This window comes from Chelonus insularis, unplaced genomic scaffold (assembly GCF_013357705.1).
Source record: "Chelonus insularis isolate UGA/USDA-ARS -01 unplaced genomic scaffold, ASM1335770v1 contig_146_pilon, whole genome shotgun sequence".
NCBI classification, from domain to species: domain Eukaryota; kingdom Metazoa; phylum Arthropoda; class Insecta; order Hymenoptera; family Braconidae; genus Chelonus; species Chelonus insularis.
Genome location: NW_023276387.1, coordinates 21,304 through 45,157, shown reverse-complemented (window position 1 = coordinate 45,157; position 23,854 = coordinate 21,304). Strand labels below are relative to the sequence as shown.

General features: G+C 31.8%; 1 protein-coding gene across 1 annotated transcript; it reads right to left on the bottom strand.

The window, feature by feature from the left end:
* Window positions 1–3,855: 3,855 nt before the first annotated feature.
* On the bottom strand, window positions 3,856–6,718 carry LOC118075143 (protein escargot-like). Its single transcript, XM_035096827.1, has 2 exons — window positions 6,354–6,718; window positions 3,856–6,243 (listed from the first exon to the last, which is right to left on the bottom strand). Exons 1-2 carry the CDS (start codon window positions 6,469–6,471, stop codon window positions 4,943–4,945), a joined length of 1,419 nt encoding a protein of 472 aa, XP_034952718.1. The 5' UTR covers window positions 6,472–6,718; the 3' UTR covers window positions 3,856–4,942.
* Window positions 6,719–23,854: the final 17,136 nt, after the last annotated feature.

Below are 23,854 nucleotides of genomic sequence, written 5' to 3'. Positions count from 1 at the left end.
ATACTTGGATGGGAAAATATTTCTCATACAAATGAACAGCTTTAAAATTATGTTGTTGATTAAAATCAAGCCATGAAGTTTTTCAAAGCTCTAAAACCACAATCCTGACCATCAGATTGAAAAAAAAAAATGTTTTAAGAATACAGAATCCATTTTTTTACAAACTTTTTCGCAATGTTTCTGCTTATAAATGACAACCGGTCATCAGGTGGGAATTAGCAAAAGCACCGCTTTGATTCGCATCGCATTATTATCCGAGGTGTGGCGTGTTCAGGCGTGTAGGTGGTCCTTAGAGTGTCGAGCGTGTAAGGTACGTGTAAAGTGCGCTTTCTGTGATCTCGGTTCTCACTTTGTGACATTAAATTGTGTATGACGCGTAATATAGATCAACCATAGGTTGTATTAAGGAGAGAAAACTAAAATGCCTTCATTTATAATTTACAAATAATTTTAAAATGCTCCTCGAGGGCCATTGTCACTTCTTTTCACCTCTGTGGAGAGCCAGAGCTTTTTTCAGCAACTATTTTACTAAAGATAAAAAAAAAATGTTGGACAAACCTCTTATAGACTAGAGTTGGTGTTATGGAGAGTAGTATGGTGTAGCATGCACCCTAGCTTTCGAGATCCAACTGATTGATAATTAAAGACGAGTCACGGTGATTGTTTAGTGCAGTGATCTTGTCAAGAATCGCATCAGTAGCAGACCTGGGCTTGTTGCAGTTTTTTAAAACAGCAATTAAGATGATAGTGAATTTTAATCAACTGGCGATCTCGATTGTTGTTGATCTTACGTGTGTGATATCATAGATAACATCAGGGATATTTTTTTCTAGCAAGTATTTGATGGTGGTAATAGACAAAAAAATCTGTAGAAACCTGCTGACCTCCAAAGATCAAAGCGAGAATTTTACTTTAACAAAATACAGATTTTTCGAGAATGACATTTGTGTTGGAATCATTTTCCCACACTGTTTGACATATACTCACGTAGTAACATGTGGATATCAGGTGGTTGAAAAATTCTACGATGTTAATATATTTGTGCAGAATAAATGAAAAATAACGAGGCTCCTTTAAAACTTTTGTAAAATCATCGTAGACAGAGTTTCTTAATTTGATAATGTTAATATTAATTTTTTAGGGGGTTTAAAAAATTCCATTTTAGCTAAGAGGAGATTTATGTATTAAGTATTCCTAGTAACATGAATGATCGACAGATAATGTCACGAAACCAAGGTTGCTGAGATATGAGGGTTGAAAGATAAAAAAATTTGCTATTTACGAATTTTATCCTTTTTTAAGGGTACAAAAATTAATTTTTTAAAGCTCCGATCTGATTCGGCATTTCTAGGTTTTAAAAAGAAGAGGATGAGAGATCGAACTTAAAAATTGAAAGCTTTTAATTTCTTAGCCAATTATTTGCCATTATTAAAAATACGGAATCAGGTGAAACTATTAAAAAAATTAATTTCCATCAGAAAATAAGGATAAAACCACATTAAAAGCCTTTCGAAATGACTCTGGAAGATGATCAACAGAGTAAGTTCTCCTATCGTGCCCGTGACTGGTTTTAATAGTTGAAATAGTTATTCAGAAGTGTCGACGAGTGTCACATGATTGGCTTGGCCGTTAAATTGCAAGTCGTAAGTGCAAACGTGCCAAGATCGAGATCGACGATCTGTAGAGCGTGGCAGAGATGCACTTGGGGACGAAGACCACCAACATACTGATGATGATGATGATGATGATGATGGTATACGAATAACCGCAAGAGTTAGTTTCTTGAGACCCAGTATATATATTCACATATTCACTGGGCAGCCGTTAACCGATTGTCGTCTACTCCAGACCGCACTCAAAGTCTGTAATGACACCTACACTTTATTGCATTGACGATATTTCTACGAACTCAGGTGTAACATTTATTATTATAAACATATTCATTGAGACTCATCCTTTCACTCGGATTCATTATCATATTGTCTTGACGTTAATTTCTTTATTTTTTATATCATTTAATCTCTGAATTATTTAAGATTAAATCGGTTAAGGAGGCGTTTTTTTTAAATTTTTTCATAAGAATTATTTTTAAAAGCTAGAAATATTTATTTGTCCGTGCTTTTAACTTATGCTGTGGAGTATCATGAATAGATAATTAAATTTATCTAGCCTTTTTTTATTTTGAAAATTAATTTTTTTGGAATGAAAGTTTGAAATGTCAACTTCAAAATGAACTTGAAATAAATCAGGTTAAGTTATTTTTCAGGGCAGTTTTTATCAATTAAACGATGAGAATAAAATGTAAGGCAACAAGTGCAGTTAGTTAATGCATTAAATCTCAAAAAAACTGAAAAAAAATCCAAGAATTGTAAAACGTGTTTTTGTGAGAATTCTTCTTGCTCCTTCCGGTATATTTTGATGTATATTATTTTTCACTAAAGAATTTTTATATTGCAAACTGTGGAGTCTTTGTCACCTTTGTGCTTAGTATACTCAGAAAAATGTCAAGAAGAATATGGTTTTTATAAAGAATAGAAGAAAACGCACCTGTTCGATCACGCCTGGTTTCTGCATTTATGAAAGCATTAGAGAGAGATAGTGAGTGTTTAAGGTTTGCCCATAGCTCATATAAGAAAAAAGACTTGTGTTCTGTCTTTTTCTCTTGTTACCTTGGGTACATACTTACTACGTTGCCAGACTACACCAAGACTAGAATATTGCATTGAGAGTCTCAGTCAAGATAAACTGCTGTATGAAATTGTCGTCGTTGAAGCGACAAACCCACCTGTCGTTTATAGTGAATAGACTGACCGGTAGGTTCATTCAATCAACGACTGAGTCTTTTTGCAATTAGTTATACTCAACACTTGCTTGCTACACATTTAAATATAGAAATTGTTTAGTTTATATAGATTTTTTTCCTTCTTTTTTTCCAACAGAAGAAAATTAAAATAACTATTCTGCAGTAAATCGTGTTTATTTTTAACTCATGGTAATTAATTAATCGAATTAATTGCTTTTAATTTAATTCATTGCTAATAATTTCATTAATCTCATGAATAATAATAAATAAATGTTAATAGTAATGAGTAATAAACAACTATTAAACATTGAATAATAGTAAGAAACATTTCTCAAAGTAAATAATAATTATTAAGTTTGTTCTTTAATTATTCAATTGATATGAGTCTATGATCAAGTTCATTTATAATAAAAAATCTGAATTTTTTCATTATAAGATTATTCCAATACTTTAATTGTCTAAAAAATAAAAAAATTATAAATATAGAGATGATTGGATAAAGGTGTAATAGAGTAAGTAGTACAATAGCAGTGATTAACGAAAATGATTGAGGAGTTTTTTTTTTATTACGTCAGAAATCGATTCAATATTTGCAAATGATAATCATTATAATAAATAAGGTGTGTCTTGAAGCACTTAACTTTTTAGAACACATTGACGTGACCAGCGATCGAAGTATCTCATGATGATCAGTCACGGCTCATCTCAAACAAGCTGTTGTTGAGAGGCGGATGCTCTTTATCGCTTGAATATGCTACTGAGGGCTCGATGTGATTTTACACCTGATAGAAAACCAACCATTTTTTTCCTTCTTTTAATACTTTTTAAATAATATTTCACAATTAATTCAAGATTTGGTAAATTATTCTGATTTATCTTTCAATTATTAAATTTATATATAATAATAAAATTATTATTTATTTATTTTTAAATTAAACAACTTGGAATGATAACAATAACAAGTAATATTGTTAAGGATTTATGAATAAAAGGAGATCAATAATTAGTTTCATTTAAAATCATTTATTGTTTTTATATAAAATATTTTCATATATATTTCTATATCATACCATTTTTTGTTCATAATAATATTAAAAAATTTCTATACAAAATCTTATATATTATACCTCACATAATTATTGAAGTCAAAAATATACACATACAGTGGTACTCGCCCTGAGTCGCGCATATTAAATAATATATTAATCATTTATTTTTATCATGTTTTTTTCAACATTTTTCCTATCAATAATATTTGTTATTATTGTCTGCTTTAAAGTTAAAATACTTTTAAATCGCGCGTACACAACACACCACACACGCTAGCATTTTTACTATATTTTACAATGACTAGGTTTTTTTTTATTAAATCTATTAATTAACAGTAAAAAAAAAAAAAAAATACAAATGGACGAATAGAAAATTCCTGATTTTATTCAAATACTTATTCTGTTCTTTCTAATTTCATTTCAATCGATTTTTGATTTTAATTTCTAGAAAATCAGAGTTAAAATAATTTTAACTTTCAGACTGTTTTTGAACTGTGTTTACTATTGTTAATACTTAAATAGTTATCGTTAAAGGAAATATTTACAAATTATATTATCAATTAAAGATAAATTACGGTTAGAAAAACAATTAGCGAAAGAATGACAATTTTTCGATAAATATATAAAAGATAAAAAAGTGAAAAAATTGACGAATACATTAAATGGCACGACAGTTCACGGGATCGCATCAAGCGTCACCTTCCGATTGACATTAAAATACACTGAGAAAATAAAAATAAGGCAGGGAAAATTGATAGTACGCAAGTATAAGATTAAATACTCTCGTAGGAAACATAACAAGTCTACTATTTCTGATTTGACATTGGGTCCATTATTAGATCAGTAATTTACTTTTCTAGCTTCCTACAGAGGTACGAAACATGTGAAAAACTAATTTTCCTCGGAAAAAAAAATAGCACACAATTCTTTGAAAATTCCACCAAGCAAAGGTTTGATTTTAAAAAAGGAAAAAATATTTCACAATTAAAATCAACACACGCGCATTTTTGTACTTAAAAACAGTCTGTTGTCTCTTCTTGCTTATGAGAAGCTGGTAATAAGGCACTCACGATGATAATGAACTGCTGCACTAACAACTGTAGCTCATAGAAACAGCCATACCAGGACATCCACCTTCTTGATGTTTGGTCAACAGAGACATTCTGCTGAAGGTTTTGCTACAGGAGCTGCACGAATATTTCTTTACATCACTATGAGTTTGCAAGTGAGCACGAAGATTAGATCGATCAGCGAAAGCTCGATTACAATGTTGACAGCTGAAGGGTTTCTCTCCCGTGTGTGTTCTAATGTGGCCTTGTAGAAGCCAAGGTCTGGAGAAAGCTTTTCCACAGAGATGACACTTGCACGGTAGTGTGTGAGTCCTAATATGCATCTTGAGAGCTCCAAGGCTGACGTAAATCTTTTCGCAATATTTACAAGAGAAGGATTTTTTAGCCTGACCTTCAGAGTTAACTGAACAGTGGAACTGTTGGTGTTTGGAAAGACCACTGTATGTTGAATAAGACTTGCCACAATCTGGGCATGAATACCTTGGAGATGTTGCCGTTGAAGGAGATGATGTGGAAGATGTTGGGGTGCTCATAACTGAAGTGTTGGTTTCTATTTTCATTAGAATAGTGGATCCTGCTGATGTACTGCCTGCCGACGATCGACCACTGTCACTTCCAGGTGATGATAAATCTTCTGGGGTAACTGGAGGTGGTGATCTGAGAGGTCCATATCCTAATGAAGACGTTGGAGATAAGGTACAATGCTCTGGACTTGAGTTGGCCCAAAAAGATCTGGCAATTGGTCGTTGAATCGTTGAACAAGTCAAAGTTGGTGGTGGTGGAGGTGGTGATGACACTGATGCATGTTCTGGCGATGAGTGTGGATATGATGGCAAGGGATATGATGGATAAAGTTCACTGGAATGTTGGAATCTGTAGGCCGGAGAATACGGTAAGTAGTGTGGTGGGTAAAGTGGTGCTGCTCTTGCCCATGCTGGTGTGGCATAATGAGCCACAGGTTCAACTGGTGTGTTTAAATTTAATGATTCAAGTGGTGGTTTGCTGGCAAGAAAATGAACTGGTGCACCACCGTCGTGTTGGATGACTTCAATCCTTTCTTTTTTGATGATTGGATGGATTGGAGCAATTCCTACTGGTGGAGTGATTGGCTTTGATGGGTATAAATGTTGATGTGGTGTCGGATGGACTGGAATCAATCGAACTGGAGAACTTGATTGTTGTCTTATCGTCCTTGGTGATGGAGATCGTGATATTGATTTTGTTGAACGATATTTCTCAGATGTTCTGCTCAAGTCTTCTGGTTTGGTACTCAGGTTTTCTGGCTCTGGGATGTCATCAGTCACCACATCAATGATTTCATCTTATATATAGTAGAAATTAATGATTCAAATAACTACTCAACTCATAATTACCATCAAACTCTCAACTTTTTGACTATTTTTAACATTCAACTAGATAAAAGATGCTTACCTTTGACAGATTCAGAAGAGTCTTCATACAAGACATGCACTGGCCGCTTTTTTAGCGGACAATGACTGTAACTATTATTCTTCTTGACAAAACTACGAGGCATTTCGTCAACGAGCATTTTCAATGAGTCCAAAAAATTAAAAAAATATCAATTGTTGTACAAAAATGAGTTGTCTCCCGGTAATCCAAGTGTGGGGAGATCAACAACAACACTCTTCACAGAAAGAATTCGATGAAATATCGTGATTGAATTCACAGGCACTTAAATACACAAAACATTAATAGATGAAATGTGACGATTGCTTGAGCGCACTCACGGCGAATGAATAGGAGACAAGGAAGAAAGGCCCGAGCGATGTATACGACTCGGCTGCAGGCCAGAAATTGACTAGATGGGGGAGCTGTCGGGACTTAAATAAGCACCGTCCCCTATCCCCTCTACTGTGCAGGTGCTCATCGCACGTGCGCTATAACCAATGCAGGCAATGTAGGCCCATGGGCCTTGCACTGTTCGCCAATGGGGGGAGACATTGTCGCGGGCCGCCAACCAATCGTCAACCTCACATCTGTTTCCCGTAGTAAGTTTATATCCCCCTCCCTCAATACACATATTTCGCTTTCTTTCTCTTCTCTACCTGGTTTCTTATGTGAGTCTTATGATTGTTCCGCTTGTGTCGTCGTCAGAGTCTGGACCATCAGCAGATGCTGGATTTTCTCTTCTCTCTCCCTTTGTTCCGATGCGATACAATCCGTGCACTATACTTGTCGTACTCGTTTCTTCGACTCGAGTAGACACACTTTTTATATGTATTAGTAAATGTAGATTTGTTCAAGATATAACTCCAGGATATATGTGCATGTGTAAATATATATCCGTTCCAAAATATTTGTTAAACAGCGAAAGTTTTTTTAGAAACTTTGAAGGCTCGTTTCTAACGTACTAATTGCCGTAAATCCTTCCCAAGTCATTTGTTTAAATCGCTCATAAGACGATCTTTCTGATAGAATTATTACATTTTCGATCTATACACATCTTCTATTTCTACGCGCCATTTTTTAATTCAGTCCAAGTGGATTTATTTCTAGATACTTTCATCTAATTATCGTAAACATTTGGTAGTATTTTAATCGTTGGGAAGACCATCTTTTGTCATGTATCCTCATCATTATCATCGCATGATTGCAATAAAGCTACGTAAGTTGAAAGCACAAATCTGAATAACACGATTGTCAATTTAACTTTAATAAGCAGATCTTATGATAAATATAAACATTTACAGGCTTGAGGGTATATATCACGATGGTGTGTATGTGTGAATATTGAGCACGTCGCGTGGGCGATGCCATGGCACGCGACATGACCGTTACACAGACGGTAATACTAGAGGGGTGAATTGAGCTGGCTGGTGTAGGGTGGGAGAACACATTAATGAAAAGGTAGGTGGTTTGTAGAGAGGGGGCTCTTTAAGAGTCCTCGGTGCTGTGTACTAGACAGAAATGTATACATTGTGATTCATTATGGTAAATGGAAGATAGAAAAAGTTATGGATATCGACGTATTTAGGTGGACAACCAATCAGAGTGTGGTCGGTATATAAAGAGGAGAAGCATTACGACACATATACCCTTTGTTAACGGAAGATACAAAAATTATCTTTTAATAAATCAATTCATTTTATTTGCGGAATATAAATTAACAATTGCAATTGAAGATATTACTTTTTCTTCGAATTAAAAACTATTTAAGAATCTTTTTTAATTTATAATTAAATGTTGGAAAATTAAAGTTTATTTATAATATTTCTGGATAACAATGTTATATGTCGTTGAAAATTATGAAAAGGATAAATAAAAAATCATAAATTGTTTATAACGGAATCCCAAGGTGTTACAGCAGGTAGCAAATATATTCAACGGACCACGGCCTCTTCATCAACAAAATTTTCAACGACCTGCCGTTAAATATAAGCCAACAAATAAAATCTAAAAGGGTTACCTGTCGCTTATATAATGCATTAAAAACTGGTATAAACCCTTAGACTCGTTTGATACCTGGTAAAAATCTCAAACAATGGACTCTGGTACCACAACGTCGTGGAGATTATAAAGAATAAGAAAAAATACGAGAGAAATAGTATACTTTACTTGTGCGTAAAGAAGAAGAGTTGGTATTAAAAATATAAAGGTACTTGCCTGGTGTCTTTTTGTTATGATATTACTGACATTCTTTTCGTGAACAAGGTGCAAAAGGGTAAAAAATTCAATAAGAAGAAAATGAGGGTGAGAAACGACTGAAATTTTGTTGGTATAAAGTCGCCTCACAGCCAATATATGAGAATGTGCACTGGAAAAACCGGGAGCACAGGTTTGTACTTGTCTGTTGGTAAATTACACCGAGGGGTTTATTACTTGAAGTACAGATTTGAATAATTTATTGTTTTATTTACTGAATTTTGAAAGTAGTAAGACGGCCAATCAATCACTAAATATTCTTTTTAAACGATAACATCATAACATTTTCTTTTCAAATTAGAAAGTAGCAGAAAGGTGCAATGATTTTATCAAAAGTCCACTCTCTTAATTTTTTTTCGCGTAACAAGGGATGATTGAATTATTATTATGAAATATTCTTATTCAAGTAAATAAATCAAGCTTTAAAATAAGCCTAGACGCACCTTGATTCGACCATTTTGCACTGAGATAAGTCGATTCGAATATTAAAATATTTTTTTTAGCATCTAAGAGATTTTAAAAAATTTCTAAGATAATTTTCAAACAATACTTAATTGAGAAATATAATCAAAATTACAACATTTCAATTTTTTCTAATTAACGTTAGATAGTTCATTATCATTGTAAGGATAATTGTATCTAATTTACTCTTTAAAAAAGAGACAGTTTTTTTTTCACTTTCATTACATCGATTTTTCCTTTTTCATCTCTCCCATTCCGTCGCTCGTAGTATCAAACAGGAGTCGGCGCACATGCTCGGCTGCTTATACAGATGAAGAGGCATCAAGAGCCCCCAAAAATGGGTCCATGACTAGTCCCAGTGGGGCCAAACCTTATGCTTGGCACATATGGTAGTATAATATATCCAGCGGTAATAGCCAGGTGTTTCGAAAGGTGAGGCTACGGCCTTTCCCTCTCTTTAGCTCATGTCTCCCTTATTTCTACCTCACACCATGTATTGCAGCACAAAAAATAAACCAGCTTCCTTCCGATGGGGCCAACTACCGGTGAGTCTCAAGATCAACGACGAAAATGTTGCCATTGAAATACATACACCTCAATATAACCATTTCTTTATATATATAAATCTTGTCGATAGTATGTAATCTCATAATTACACACTGAAATATCTCCATAATTTCTAGCACTTTAGACCTCATGTTCCAGGAAGTCAACGTTTTAATGCTGTTTGTCGAATATTTTTTTACGCTTCTAAAAATTTTAATTTTATTCTTCTCATCAATTTAAAGTGTTTAATAATAAATTTATACGAAACTAATTTATTGGACCTCCTTATCCTAGAAAAAACCGCCATTACATTACTTTTAATTAGCCTTTTCTTTGCTAGCTTACTTGCAATATTTTTTCAACTAAAATAATTTGATTTGGTAAAGAAAGATTTAAACACTCGGGGATTCTCAAAAAAATTCAATGCTCTTTAAAAAATTATCTATGATTTTTTCTCTCCTAAAATAACATTTTCCTAATATTGATCTACCACTTGAGACTATCACTGAATTTTATTTTTCACTTTTATCGATACTATTTACTCATCTTCCTGCTCCGAAATACGAACCTCTCAGTCATCATCATTACTCAGCAAAAATAATTAATAACATTTTCTTTTCAGGTAAAAATAAATTCTTTGTTACTTTTCATCCCTACTTTCTCTTCTGAATCAGGCACATTTAAGGACAAGAATCCTTTCTGACTAGTCTATCCATGGCTGTTATATTAACCGTAACATATCTTCGTCTTTATCTTTGTTTACTTCTTCATTTCGTTTCCTTTGTGACTAACATAATCTGCGCCCTTTTCGCTGCCAGTTCTTTTATTTACCGGCTTCTCTTTCTTTCGACATCACCATCTGACAGTAAATTTTTACCAGCTAAGTAACACAAGAATTTTAGTAAAGTAAATAAAAATTGGTGATTTTTTCAATGATTCATTCTTAATTTCTAGATGATGAAGCTCAGGACAATGCCGAGAGTATTAGTGAGGTAGAGAAACACTGATAGTGTCAAAGAACTTGACAATAGCATCAGAATTTTAAACTTGAAATTTTATATTTAAGTGCAGGCATCAGCAATTGTCTAGTAGTCTGCTTGTTTAGTGACACTTAATACAATTATTTCATCATCGTTTTTTCTGAGATGTTGGCGCAGAAAGAATCTCTTTAATAAACACTTGACTCATACATTTTATTGTTTTAATAACATTATCATATTTCTATGTAAATACATGTTATTAATCATGAATATTTATTACAGTTCATGTTTGTCAACTAATTTTATTTTTTAACAAATCTTGAAGAAATTTTTAAAAATTTAGATTATTTTCAGCATGCTGTAATTTTTTTTGAATTTATTTAATATCAATGAATTGGGGCTCAGATTAAAGCTTTAATTCTCTCATTTTCGGAACACTCCAATAAAATTTTTTGATCATTTTCCAAAGCTCTGAAAAAAATTTTCAAAGAACAAGAAAATTGAGACTTTGTTTTTCAGGAGTTTAAGTAAATGGAAGCTCGTTTGTTCCAAGAATTATTTTATTGAAAAAAATTTTTTTCCAAGATTTCTTATGTGGTTTTATTGATAACGAATCGAAGTCGAGAAGCAGGAAGAAAAAATATCCAATCATCTGTCTAGAGATTGAAGCTGCAGATGAGCAGATGTCTTATTGTATACACACTACAAAATATTCATCTTTGTGAAGGGTGACAACTTCCCTCCTCTTCCTCTTTCTATTTTTTTTATGTCGTTCTTTTCCGTTCATTCTCCTTCCTTGCTTATGCACCCTTCAACCTAAGTCAAATCCAACGACCCCCCAAAACTCCAGTTTTCCCGCCAATTTGCAGGTGAACGACCCGAGAAAAATATTATTTTATCTTTATCATAATCTACCACAATTCCGTTATACCTGTTCTCTACTTGCACAAACTTGTTACTTTTCATACGATCTATAAGTCCCATTTTGGCCAAAATTATTTATATATCAATTTTTATACTTGAAAGATTATTTTAGAATTTTTTTTAGAAGGAAGAGTCAGTTGAGAACAAAACAATGACATGTAATGGACTCAAAAAAATTTAATAACGCTCCCAAAGCATTTAAGACATTAAAAAAAAACATTACAGATAAACTTATGACATTTCTTTGTTATTGAAAAGGTCTAGAATACATCAGAAAAAATTATTTGATCTTCGTTCCAAGCGAAGTCTTCCAGAAAAAAAAAATCCACTCGCAACCCAGTTTCCTCTCATCTTCACCAACTCTCTTAAACCCTCTTACGACTCCTCAACCTCAAAACAATGCTACGACATTAAAAATATTCATGTTCTAGGAATAATAAACATATGGCTGATCGGTTCAGTCCATGGATGATTTTCCTTCACCCCACATAAGGTCATGAGACCTCTATCGGGGGTCGGATGCTTAGATCCATCAGAGCAGGTGATCCCAAGTCCAAAAATACCCCCGTCTAGGGTCTATGGTGGTAGGTACATTCCTTTTATTTCTATCTCTCGACATAACCGTTATAGATTAGACCTGGATCCCTCTGTATACTATTCTAGAACAGCTGATGTCCATTCGCATATAGCTCGTGCCCCAAACAATTTCTCTAGAATGAAATTCCATCCTACTCCATAAAGTGAAAGCTCCAACTTTATTTTCTATTGTCGTTTAACCGCTTATTCAAGCTCATATTATTTAAATATTTTTAGCTTCTAGTAATTTATACAGTAATTGAACTTATATTGCACTGCATTAAATTAAATTATTTAATATTTATTGTTTATTTAAAATTATTTACGAGCTATGGAATTGGCAGCTACAGAAAATATTAAATAATAAATGTTATTTATTGTGTATTATATTGATGCATGAAATAAAAAAGTTATTCCTACGCTAGATGATCAACTGATAAAATCACACCGAAATTGGACGTGAATATTTATGGTACAAACAGGTGAGTTGTATTGAAACACTCAAAAAAAATTCGATGACTTAACGAAATAAATTGAACTAACGAGCTAACGATCTGTAGATAATGGGAAATGCATTGTAGAGAAAGTAAGATCAATTAATCTTGTTTACATATCAGGGTTATTTATTGAATATACTTTTTTTACTCCAACGAAAAAACAAACAATTATTCAATGCCATTAAAAAATACGATTCTTTCACACATCAGATAGACAAAATAAAATATTTAAGAAATGGCCAGTTCTAAAAGTAAAGAAAGAATAAAACAGTATGATTAAATAAGTGTATAAAATAAAAATCTTCAAGTGTAAATCTTGGTTATAAAAAAAAAAAAAAAAATTGAATGAAAAATAAGAGTGTTCTTGATGGGTTGGGTTGATTTATTTACAAGTTAAAATTGGAATAAATCAGTTAGTTAATAGTAACGTAGAATAAGTTGAATATGTGTATAAAGTTATATGAGTGGACCATTGTCTTGTGTAGTTGGAGAAAGTGTGACCCTAATAGTACTCGGTGTAAGAAAATGATTACTTGATTAGAGAATCGCGAGTAGCAATCACCAGCACGCGCCGCAGCGCCCACGATCTACATACAGCCTCTGAATTGTTCTCATATATGTTAAATGTTAACATAAAAACACATGCATCAATGTTATAACGCATACATAAATATACCTGGATTATAAAAATAGGTACATGGACATACGTATAATTATATATTAGAAATTTAGCTCATTTGATATTGCTTTAATCTGTCTATCTATATCCTATATGATTTTTCTTTTTAACTTATAACCTTTATTGTAATGCTTATTATTATTAAACATAATTAGTACCTTATTGTCTTTCTGGTGGAGACCTTTTTCACACATTCTAGATCAAAACTTGTTTTTAAACAGCCATTTAGGATCATTACAAAAAATGGTTTTATTATTCAATAATTATTATCAATTTCTAGAGAAATAATTAATTATCATTAATAAATAAACAGATAAACAGAAAAATTCTATTTATTATCGACAATAAAAAATAAAATAATTCGAATAAAAATGATTTTTTAAATACAATCGGTGATTCATATTATTAATTGAATAATTAAATTTTTCTTTGTAAATAATTAATTAATATTACTAAGAGAATTGGCACAAATTGAAATTATGCTTCTCTTATAGTGGGTCTTTTGTTAAATAAAAATATCCTTAATAAAAAATGATTTCTTTTCATTCAAGAATATTGTTATTAAGTCAAAAATTGTTTCTATTAATTTTACTATTGTAAAAAAAAGTTATAATCTTATTATAACGAATCAACGATAATGATATGATTTTTATGTTTAAAGAATATTAATTATTCGGTTTCGGAGGTTAAAAAGCTCGAGAGACAGTGAGCAAAAAAATTTAATCAGTCCTGGAAGTCTTTAAAATGCATTAACACGTATATGACCTAATCCCCGATATGAGTCAACGTATGAGTAGATCGTTTATAATATATCAGCAAATGTGTGGCCGCGATTGCGGGCGCCGTGTAATCGGTCATCGCGATCTCTTTGTATATATATATAGATATATATATATATATATATATATATATAAATATTAATACACTCATGCGGCATAATGCCGTGCAAAGATATTATAATACACATAGCGGCGATAATTGTACGGTCGCACTTATAGATTGGACGATTGATCGAGATACACGCGATTGATCCAGTCGATCACGCATGACTGATTCTTGCGGCTCTGTATAACCAAGTGGATTTCACCGAATTTTTTTGCATTGATTTAATCCACATGTGTTTCTTGTTCAATAAGTATATGATATATATATATCATTTAGATGTATTATGTACTATATACACCCAATCATCTATCTTGTTTGATTACTAACTAGATTTCCCTGGTAGATTTTAGTTTCTCGCGCATTCGACTGATTATTAAATATATTTTTTATCGAATTTTTTTACTATGTTTGGGTGGTTAGTTGGTGAAATAAAAAAATTATTGTACATTTTTAAGTATTTTTGGTAATTGCCTGTAGATAATTATTACGGAATTCGAGCACTAAATAGACGAGGTAATGAATAAGTTTTAATTATTTCGATAAGATAATTAATGAGCATGTTTTGATAACGTAAATTGATTGGAAATTGTTATTGCTACTAGATTTTATTTATGATACGATTAACACTTAACATTATAGAAAACTTAAAATTCATCTCGGACCTTTTTTCTTCATCCTCAATATTTGAAAATATTTTTAAAAAAATTTTTATGCACAGTAACAGTTTTACCCCATTTTAGGGGTGAGAAAATGGATTTTTGAAATTCTTGACTTGATTTCGCATTTCTAAGCATTAAGACGTTTATAGGATATACGATTTATCGAATTTTAAGGATGGAGAAAATTTATTTTATTTTCAAAAAAGCCAAAAACTCTACTAAAGTATTCTATTTACCTTTATAAGATATAAAATATTCTACTCATTGACTTCCATCACTCTTACACTAATGAACCATCATTACCACGAAAAAAAAAACATCAATAGAATATCTAGACATAAGAAAAATGAGAAATTAAATTTTCAAAGACGTGATTACTACAAATGTTATCAAATTGATGTGAAAAAAGTATGATCATCAAGTGTAGCTTACAAGTTTCAACTTCGTTAATGACACCTTTCGATCGATTAGTATCGATTTAATGGCATATATAACAAGACAGCGGTTTCATGAGTAAAATCAGCACCTGGCTTGACCCCCGCAGCACTCACGTGAAAGCAGATGCCACTTTTTCTGCTTCTCTCACGTCCTGCGTGATCGTTTCTTCGTGATTGTTCGATAGTCTGATACCTACAGTGTTGACGTGCTTAAGCTACAGCTTGAGACACACACGATGATTCCTATTCAAGAGTTTTCCCCTCTTTTTTCACTATTACTCAACTCTACATGTAGAAAAGGAGTCTAACAGGAAAATGAAATCAATGATATTTCATTTATCTAAAAATTTTAATCAATTTTTTCTTTACCTAATTATTAATCAATAAATTAAAATCGACTTCTAAGCTCGACTAAGCTTGAAAAAATTTTTTTTCGATAAATAAATTTGTTTTTAACAATTAATTGTCCTAGACTTTCAGAAGAGGTGAATTCGGCATCGAATAATCTTCTGAAGCATCTAATGTTCAATTAAGAATCGTTTGTCCGTGACTCCAAGTAATATTATTGTAGATATTTAAGTCTCATTATGTGGAGTAAAATAAAAAATAATTTATCTGTAAGGATCATAATCACACGTACCTTTTATCCTACGTCACAGTGGCAGCTATGATATACATACTGTGTATTGTTATTATTATTGTGTTCGTTATGTGAGTTATATTAGTGAATTCTCGCTAATAAAAGGTAAAGATGATGATGAATACCTGGTATTAGAATGCTTAGAAACATATATGCTGGCTTTCATACGTTCATGTGCCTCCAACTCGATTATTTTCTATTCAACCAAGTGTGGTACCGTTTATTTTGAATCCTAGATATCCTTCATTTTTTTTTAATTTTTTAAATAAATTTAATAATACATTTATCATACTATTTTCTTTATTCAATATTTACTGATAAATTAACAAATGATTTTTTGATTTAAATTTAGTGTATGTGCTGATAAGAATAGAATTTTAATTTTAAGAATGCGGATAAATTAAAAATTTTTCTCGGTTGGAAAACTGAAGTAAAATAATTCCAAAGGTAAACAAGTCCTTAAATCACATCACCAATTTTCTCTTGAGCTCGTTTAAAAATTATTTATCTCGTTAGATTTACTGATAAAAATTGTTTAAAAGTCACGTATAAACACATTGTGAGTGACGTTAGTATATTCAGAAAAGATTACCACAGATAAAGTAGGATCTGTTTAATATACCCAGCTATTTTCCTTAAAAAATTTCCTAGAGAACAAAAACGTGACATCCATAAGGAGATTTTCTAATCACTATTGGCTTTCAAAATACTGACTAATCCGTAAATAAATGATAAAGTCATATGATAGTGATAACCTCAAGGAAAATGCTTCACAGTTTGACCAAGATGTGATAAATATTTTAGACTTGTTATGTCTGATGATAGAAAAAAAAATGATGTCTTTGATAAGAACTGAACAAAAATTTTGCTATGCGACAGGTCGGACTTTTGACTGAACAAACAATGAATCGTTTATTATTTTTCAATGTTTTCTCAGATACGAAACATCACCGGAAGTGATTTCGATATCAAGGTAAATATCGATTAGTAGACGTTGAACGACGTAGGAGTTTCTTATTTGAAATTTTTTTTTCATCTTATAAACAATAGTAACGATAAAGTATAAGCTGATGACGTTTTGTTATTAAAATATTTCATAACAATATAGAACTACCGAACTACTACCTCATTACAAAAATAATTATCGAATAACCTTTGTTTATTTTAGAGATTAGCATTGCCATTTTTATTTATATATTATTATTCAAAATTATTAATTGATAAATTGATTTGTATTTTGATTTATAAAATTACAAAATACTTTATTGATTGATAATTTTTTTCTAAAATTACAAATAAATGCAGTAACTGATAATTTCTGTTTGTTGATTAATAATGACTTTATTTCACTATCCAATTTGCAGTTTAGAGATAAAAAAGACTCAGCGAAGAATTCATTAAAGATTCTAATTAAAAATGAACGATCTATGTTAAACATGTTGATAGACAACATTGGTTGGTGTGATAGCTGGGCCACATGGCAATAAGCATGTGTTTTTCTGAGCGGGTGAATACTTGGATAACATCTGCTGCAAGCTTCAAGCACAACATAGACATACCTTGATACCATTCAAGTAAAAAAAAAAATAAAAGAAACTTCCGGTAGATTTATTTCCCTCTTATCAACTATATCCTGGCTTTTCTTTATCTCATGCTTACTAATAAATTATTTTCATTACACTCAAGATGACATTTTGAAAAAATTTAAATTAATTTTGCTGTTAAAAGATATCGAAATAAATTTTTCCAAACATATTGGAGTATCCGAAGGTGTTTAATACATATTTATCAACCTAAATTGATGACGCATTGGCATCAAATATTTAATCAGTTTATCAATTGATCAAAGATGATGATGAATCTGGTCTGACAGCTGTAAAGCAGGTGATCAGCAATTACTTTCAATAATAAATGAAGCATCAACTGATTGGTCTAGTGATTTACTTCAATGCTCATTACATAAATTAATAAACTGAAAAGGAAATAAAATCGGTAAAAGCGTAAATCAATCAGCGAATTTAATAATTATGTTAACCGAGAAAAAAAAGAGAAATCTACTAAGATGCCTCAGGCTACAGCCTTTGACCTTTCGTCAATAATCCGTCGTAATAGTGTTTCTGAAAAGCAGATATGATAATTGGCACCTATTAACCGAAATTTCAAGGGTTTCACACGTGCCTCATAGTCGATAGTTCAAAGCTCATTTGCCGCTGTTTAATTTTGATTTAAAACTATCTGCAGATGTTTGCTTCATTTTAGGATAGATTTTTTAGAATACTTGTTTCTTTCATTTCTTTTTCTCAACGATTTTATTACGTATTTAATGATTTAGTAAAGTTCTTGAGGATTGAAAACAATGTAAATTAATTAAAAAATTGGATTTCAGTGAGATGGAATTATTTATTTATATTTTTTTTTCTTTTTCAGAATAATCAGTTGATTTAGAACATCTCTTTTTTCTGTCGTGGTCGATTTATGATATTGAATTTATTCACAAAGGCCATCTTTATTCATTTCGTGGGACAGTAGTATTTTTGTACAACATATCATCGATAATACAATGCTGATAATTCCTTTAACATTTATATATCAACAGAAAAAATTATTTGCTTTAAAAAAAAAACTTTTTCTTAATAATTCAAACTTCTGAGCCACAAATAATTTTTTTAATAATTAAAGATAAATTACTGAGTGAAATACACTGTATTAAGTTTTTCTACAATGTCGAATCAACTATTTATAGCCAGAATAAATTATTGAAAGCCTTGGTAAATATTAAAAAAAAAAAATTTATTTCGATGATTTTTATTAGTAATATATATATTTTTTAAAAAAAAAGGCATGAAAAAATCTTTAACTTCAATACTTAAATGTTTTTAATACAGAAAAATTCTAGGATATCTTCAAAATAAATAATTTGCTTTCCCACAACGCTCTATATATTTACTTATGTCACAAGGTGCTCTGATATTTTAAAATCTAATATTTACGTCAAGATACTCACAACAGTATCTCTATTTTGTCACCTGCCAATTTAATAAATAATTCTATCGATTTTTACCAAGTTTAGCCGTTGAATCGCACCTAAAAATCGTTATCAAATGCATCTTTTTCTCAGCTGCAGATTTTAGCAACTTAATGCATTATTAAATATATATTAAACAGTCAAGCTTTCTACCACACTTCTAGATCTTTCATATTTTTCTATAATTTTTTTCTTGAGTTCTTGTTAATGAAATTGTGACATATCATACTCCTTCAGATTGTTCTTTCTCTCCTCTATATAATGTAATCACCAAAAAATTGTTATGATTTCTAGATTCATCGGAGTATTCGATAATTTAGAAATCAGAGTACTGACAAATTCTAACTGAAAATTAATTTTAAATCAATAGAAAAAATCCATTTACAAAAGTTGGATCTTGAAGAGAAGATCCATTGGATAAAAAGAGAATTGAATGTAAAAGAAATCTGTTGAAAGGTTGTAGACATTAAAGAAGATGATTTCTTTGTGGATAAAACGGATTTTTTCAATTTAAAAACTCACACATTCTCAAATATGTGCACTTGTGCAAGATTTTTACGTAAGGCGCGTTCCTGCACACTTGCTGCAAGTCTAGGCCGGCTTCTGTTTATGAATGACGAGAGCTGAATAGAAAAACCTGACAAAGAACTCTGTCGGAGGAGCCGACAAAGAAGCAGGGACTTCTTTTGTCACACGAAAAGCAGCATACTTACAGTCGAGGTGACGCGTATCTTAAATTCTCAACCTGAACCAACTTAATGCTACTCCATTCTATGTAAGAAAATAGAATCACGAAAAATCAAGGGACGCTTGTATACAAAATGATTCTTTCGAGGTCCCGTGCCTTACAATGTTTTTGAGACGCAAGAGGTCCTCTATGTAGACAGGTGGAGCTCATATCGCGCCATTGATTCAATCATTTTGCATCTGCCTGTTCAGAGATTGATTTTGGACCTACTTTCTCAGAAAAGTCCTATCCCATTTCTCTTTTTTCACGGCTTATGTGTATGTGTGTACACTAGGGTGTTGGAGTTGTAAAGATATATATGTGTGAAGAACAGAGGGAAATGTGAGGGATGATTATTATTTCTTTTCTCTAGTATAAACGGCACGTACCACACTTGGATGCTTGCTGAGCTATCTTTTCTTAGCTTCCTCACTGTTATATAACTTTAATCTCTTTTTTATAGTTTTTTTAAAGCCTATAAAAATTTTTATAAATATTTTCCTTCATTCAATTGATGATAAATAAATTAACTTTTTTTTCATCTAAAATAATTTGTTCTTCATTTATTCAACTAGCGGTCTCCGTTAAAATAATTAACCGTCGTTAATTCGTCCATGTTTATGATAAAGCTCACGATTTGTAGTTTTCAAAACACTGTAATGCAAGATATTTGGTAACATCCTATCGATGGTAAAAAATTATTAAAAGAACGTTGGAAATTTTCATTGTTTGTCTTTAACGCCTTCTTAACTAAAAACTTCAACGTACTTTCGCCGGATATCGGATTCTTTGACGTGATTTCCTGCATCCAGATGTTGATTCATTACATCGAAAAGAGGGTGTAGCACACAACTCCAACGAACTGCACTTGAGACGAATTAAATCTCAGTAGGAGTTGCCTTTGATAAATATAAAAAAGGTCAAAAAAAAAAAAAAATCCGTAACTTCATCCGCTGCAGTTGCTGACGTCTTTAGAGTCTCTAAAGTAGTCAATTTTTATTATGATGATTTTTTTTATTGTACACTAAATTCGATTCTAACACATGCAGTCATTTAATTTCAATTGTTGGGACATAAAGAGATACCAAAAGATATGACATTCATGCAAAGAAGTCTACTCGAGAAGGCAAAAAGGGAAAGATGGTGAAAGAGGGTGCTTTGAATTTCATTTCCGGATTCGATGTTGAGCGGATGTAGTTGGACGATTTTCTGAAGCAGACATCAAAGTCTACTCTGTACATAAACGTACACATCTGTCTGCAGATGTGTATGCAGAGCAGATGCATGTATATAAGTGAGATGAAAAGTTGCGTGATTGTTACTCTTATAAAAGTGTTCTAGTTTGGCAACCCTACAGTAAATTTGCATAGATATTTTCACTAACTACCGTTTATGGTTATTCAACATATTCAATATGATACAAACGTGTAATAGAACTAAATTAAAAAATTTATTATCCTCTTTATCTAATCTAAATACTAATGATAAAAAATTATGATCTTTCTGAATGTCTATTTGTTTTTCAAAAAATCATATCTCAATAAAAAATTATTCAATTTTTAAAAACTAAAGTTCATTTTCAACTTCAAAGTCTTTTGTATTCATTAATGTTCTTATAAATCTTTTATCCATTGCTTGGAAAAAATTAATAAATATCAAGTATCGATTTTCAGTATTTTTCCAAAAAAGGTCCATTTACTGCGATACTTAAATGTTTTTTTTTTTTAAGGCGATAAACATTTAAATCCAAGAATATCATTGAAAAGAAAAAAATCTTTGCTTAAAGATGTACTTTGATTTATCAATTTTTCATCATTTCCATTGAAGTTATAACAATTAAAAGTCAAACCAACTATCTTAAATAATGAACAAACTCCTAACAATATGTACTCCAAACTTAAAGTATTTTTTATTCCTGCTACTCAATAGTAATGACACCTTTTAGGAAAAAAAACATTTAATAAACATTTATTTAATATGACCTCTCTAATTATTAATTGGCAGCACCAAATAAGACAGGCTTTTTCGTGCATAATGCAGAAGCTCTCAAGTCCATTAGATGGTTTTTGTTGGTTAAGAAAATACATTGAAGAGGGTTAGAGGGTGGCGTTGTTCAAATGAGCTTCCTCAAGTCCTATAGTAAGGGGGATTAATGCCACACGCTTTCAGACACGTGTCTTAACGCGTGCCGGAAGTGACCAACCGGATCCAGACATCCGAGAAGCATTCTTCAGGTTATGCTTGTATTTAAAGCAGATCTATCCCCTAGCGCTTTTGTTCTTTACTAAGGGAGAGCCTACATAATAAATAATGAGCTATGGTCCACTGATTTTAGCCTTTGGTTTCCCATTGGCGAACCATCTAAGAATTTTTAATCAGACTTGGAAGCAAGAATTTGTCTAAAATACTAAGAGGTGTTGAATTGATAAATTAATGATTAAATCAAGAAACTGATGTAGGTTATTTTTAGATGTAATTGATTCTGGTAAAGATTAAGTCTAAGACCTTGGACCGGTTACTCGGCTGTAGACCCTTATTTTCAGCAAACCTATACGGTTATTAAGTAAAACTGGTCAACAAGCTGTTGGGGATCAACCACAGCAAATGGTTCTCCTTGGTTCCACCAGCAGGTAGACAAACAAACTTCATTATCTCGGTTTCATTACATAAGCCTAATTTAAGTATAACATAGATCTTGTCAAGTCATTCTGAAAATTTTTTTTTAGTCAGAATAATATTATTCATTACATTGGATATCAGATTAAGCCCTAAGTTTTTCAGCTCTAGAGTTTGAATTGTTACCGATAAACTAACATACTTGAAACCTTTCTAAACCAGTGTTTAACATCATCCAAGGTGTGATCTTGAATAGTAATAAGCTACTTTAATTATCAAAAATTTAGTTCTAGATTAAAATAGGATGGAACTGTAACAACATCGAAACTTCAACATTCAGCGTATCTTTCACTAAAGATTTATTTAATAAAATTGATTTAATTGATAAAATAAATTCTACCAACTTATACTTAGTCTTCCGAAGGATGATGTGAAACAGTTTAGGCTGATATTGCAACCTTTTCAAAGAATTCTTACCGATGAAAAGCCTATACTCTAATTAATGCATAAAGAAAAAAAAGTGTAACAACAAATGTACCAACTTAATTGAACGAAAACGTTATGCAAAGTAATAATACGTATACAGTACACAGCAGTCCTTTGCTTTTTTCTTTCCCTGCAGGATACAAAAATCTACTTGGCTTAGACCAACATCACCGGGCCCTGCACCCCTAGTCATTCTTAAATCTCAACGGTCACCAACAACAACTGAGGGGTTGCTGTAACTATCGGAAGGGAATTTTAGAGAAGTGGAACGGGACAGGAGACAGGGGGGGGAGGGTATAGACATGTGTGCTTGGGAATGAAAAGAAGCGATCTAAAGCAGCAACGCAAGTAGGAAAGGGCGCGTGTCTTTACCCCCACTATAATTCATAGACTATGCCTGCACGGAACTTGAAATGTACGCGTGCCACTGGTGAAAGATGCAAGCTGGATTTGATATATCGTCATGGTCAAACGGGTATATGAAAACGGGGTGGAAGTTGACACTAGATGGGTCGATGAAAATTGATGTGAAGAGCTAGTCGGAGATGAGTGGTTACTGTTAGGGATATAATCAACTGATTGTAAGATTCAAAATCATGCTGAAAATCATTTTATATGGGTAGTTGGACTAGGTAATGATGTGACTGCTGAAATAGAAGGTTAATTAAATATTTAAATAATTTCCCAGTAATTTGAAAACTAGGAAAAATTTAGAATATCTGAAGAATTAAGAACTTTACGCCAACAATAATTTTCAAAACTTCAAAGCTACTTTAGCTTCAGCATTATTAACATCTCAAATTATTCATGATCGAAAAATAAACTTTAGAATCAGCTTCATGACTGAATAAAATATCATTTTTCAAAACAAAAAAAACTCAAAAAATTGATTCAATTATGAAATCTTAGACCTTTAAAATTTAAAATCCCCATCAATTATCCATGTTTGATAATCAAACATTTGAAGCATAAATTGACACCTGGATCCAAGTCACACATGTCGGTGGAGGAATATTCATAGTTAATACTAACCATGAAAACTTTACACACAATGCTAATATAATAACTTATATCGTCAGTCCCTCCTCCTAAATGCATACCCTCGAAAAGATATAAGTCGTATCCGTCAC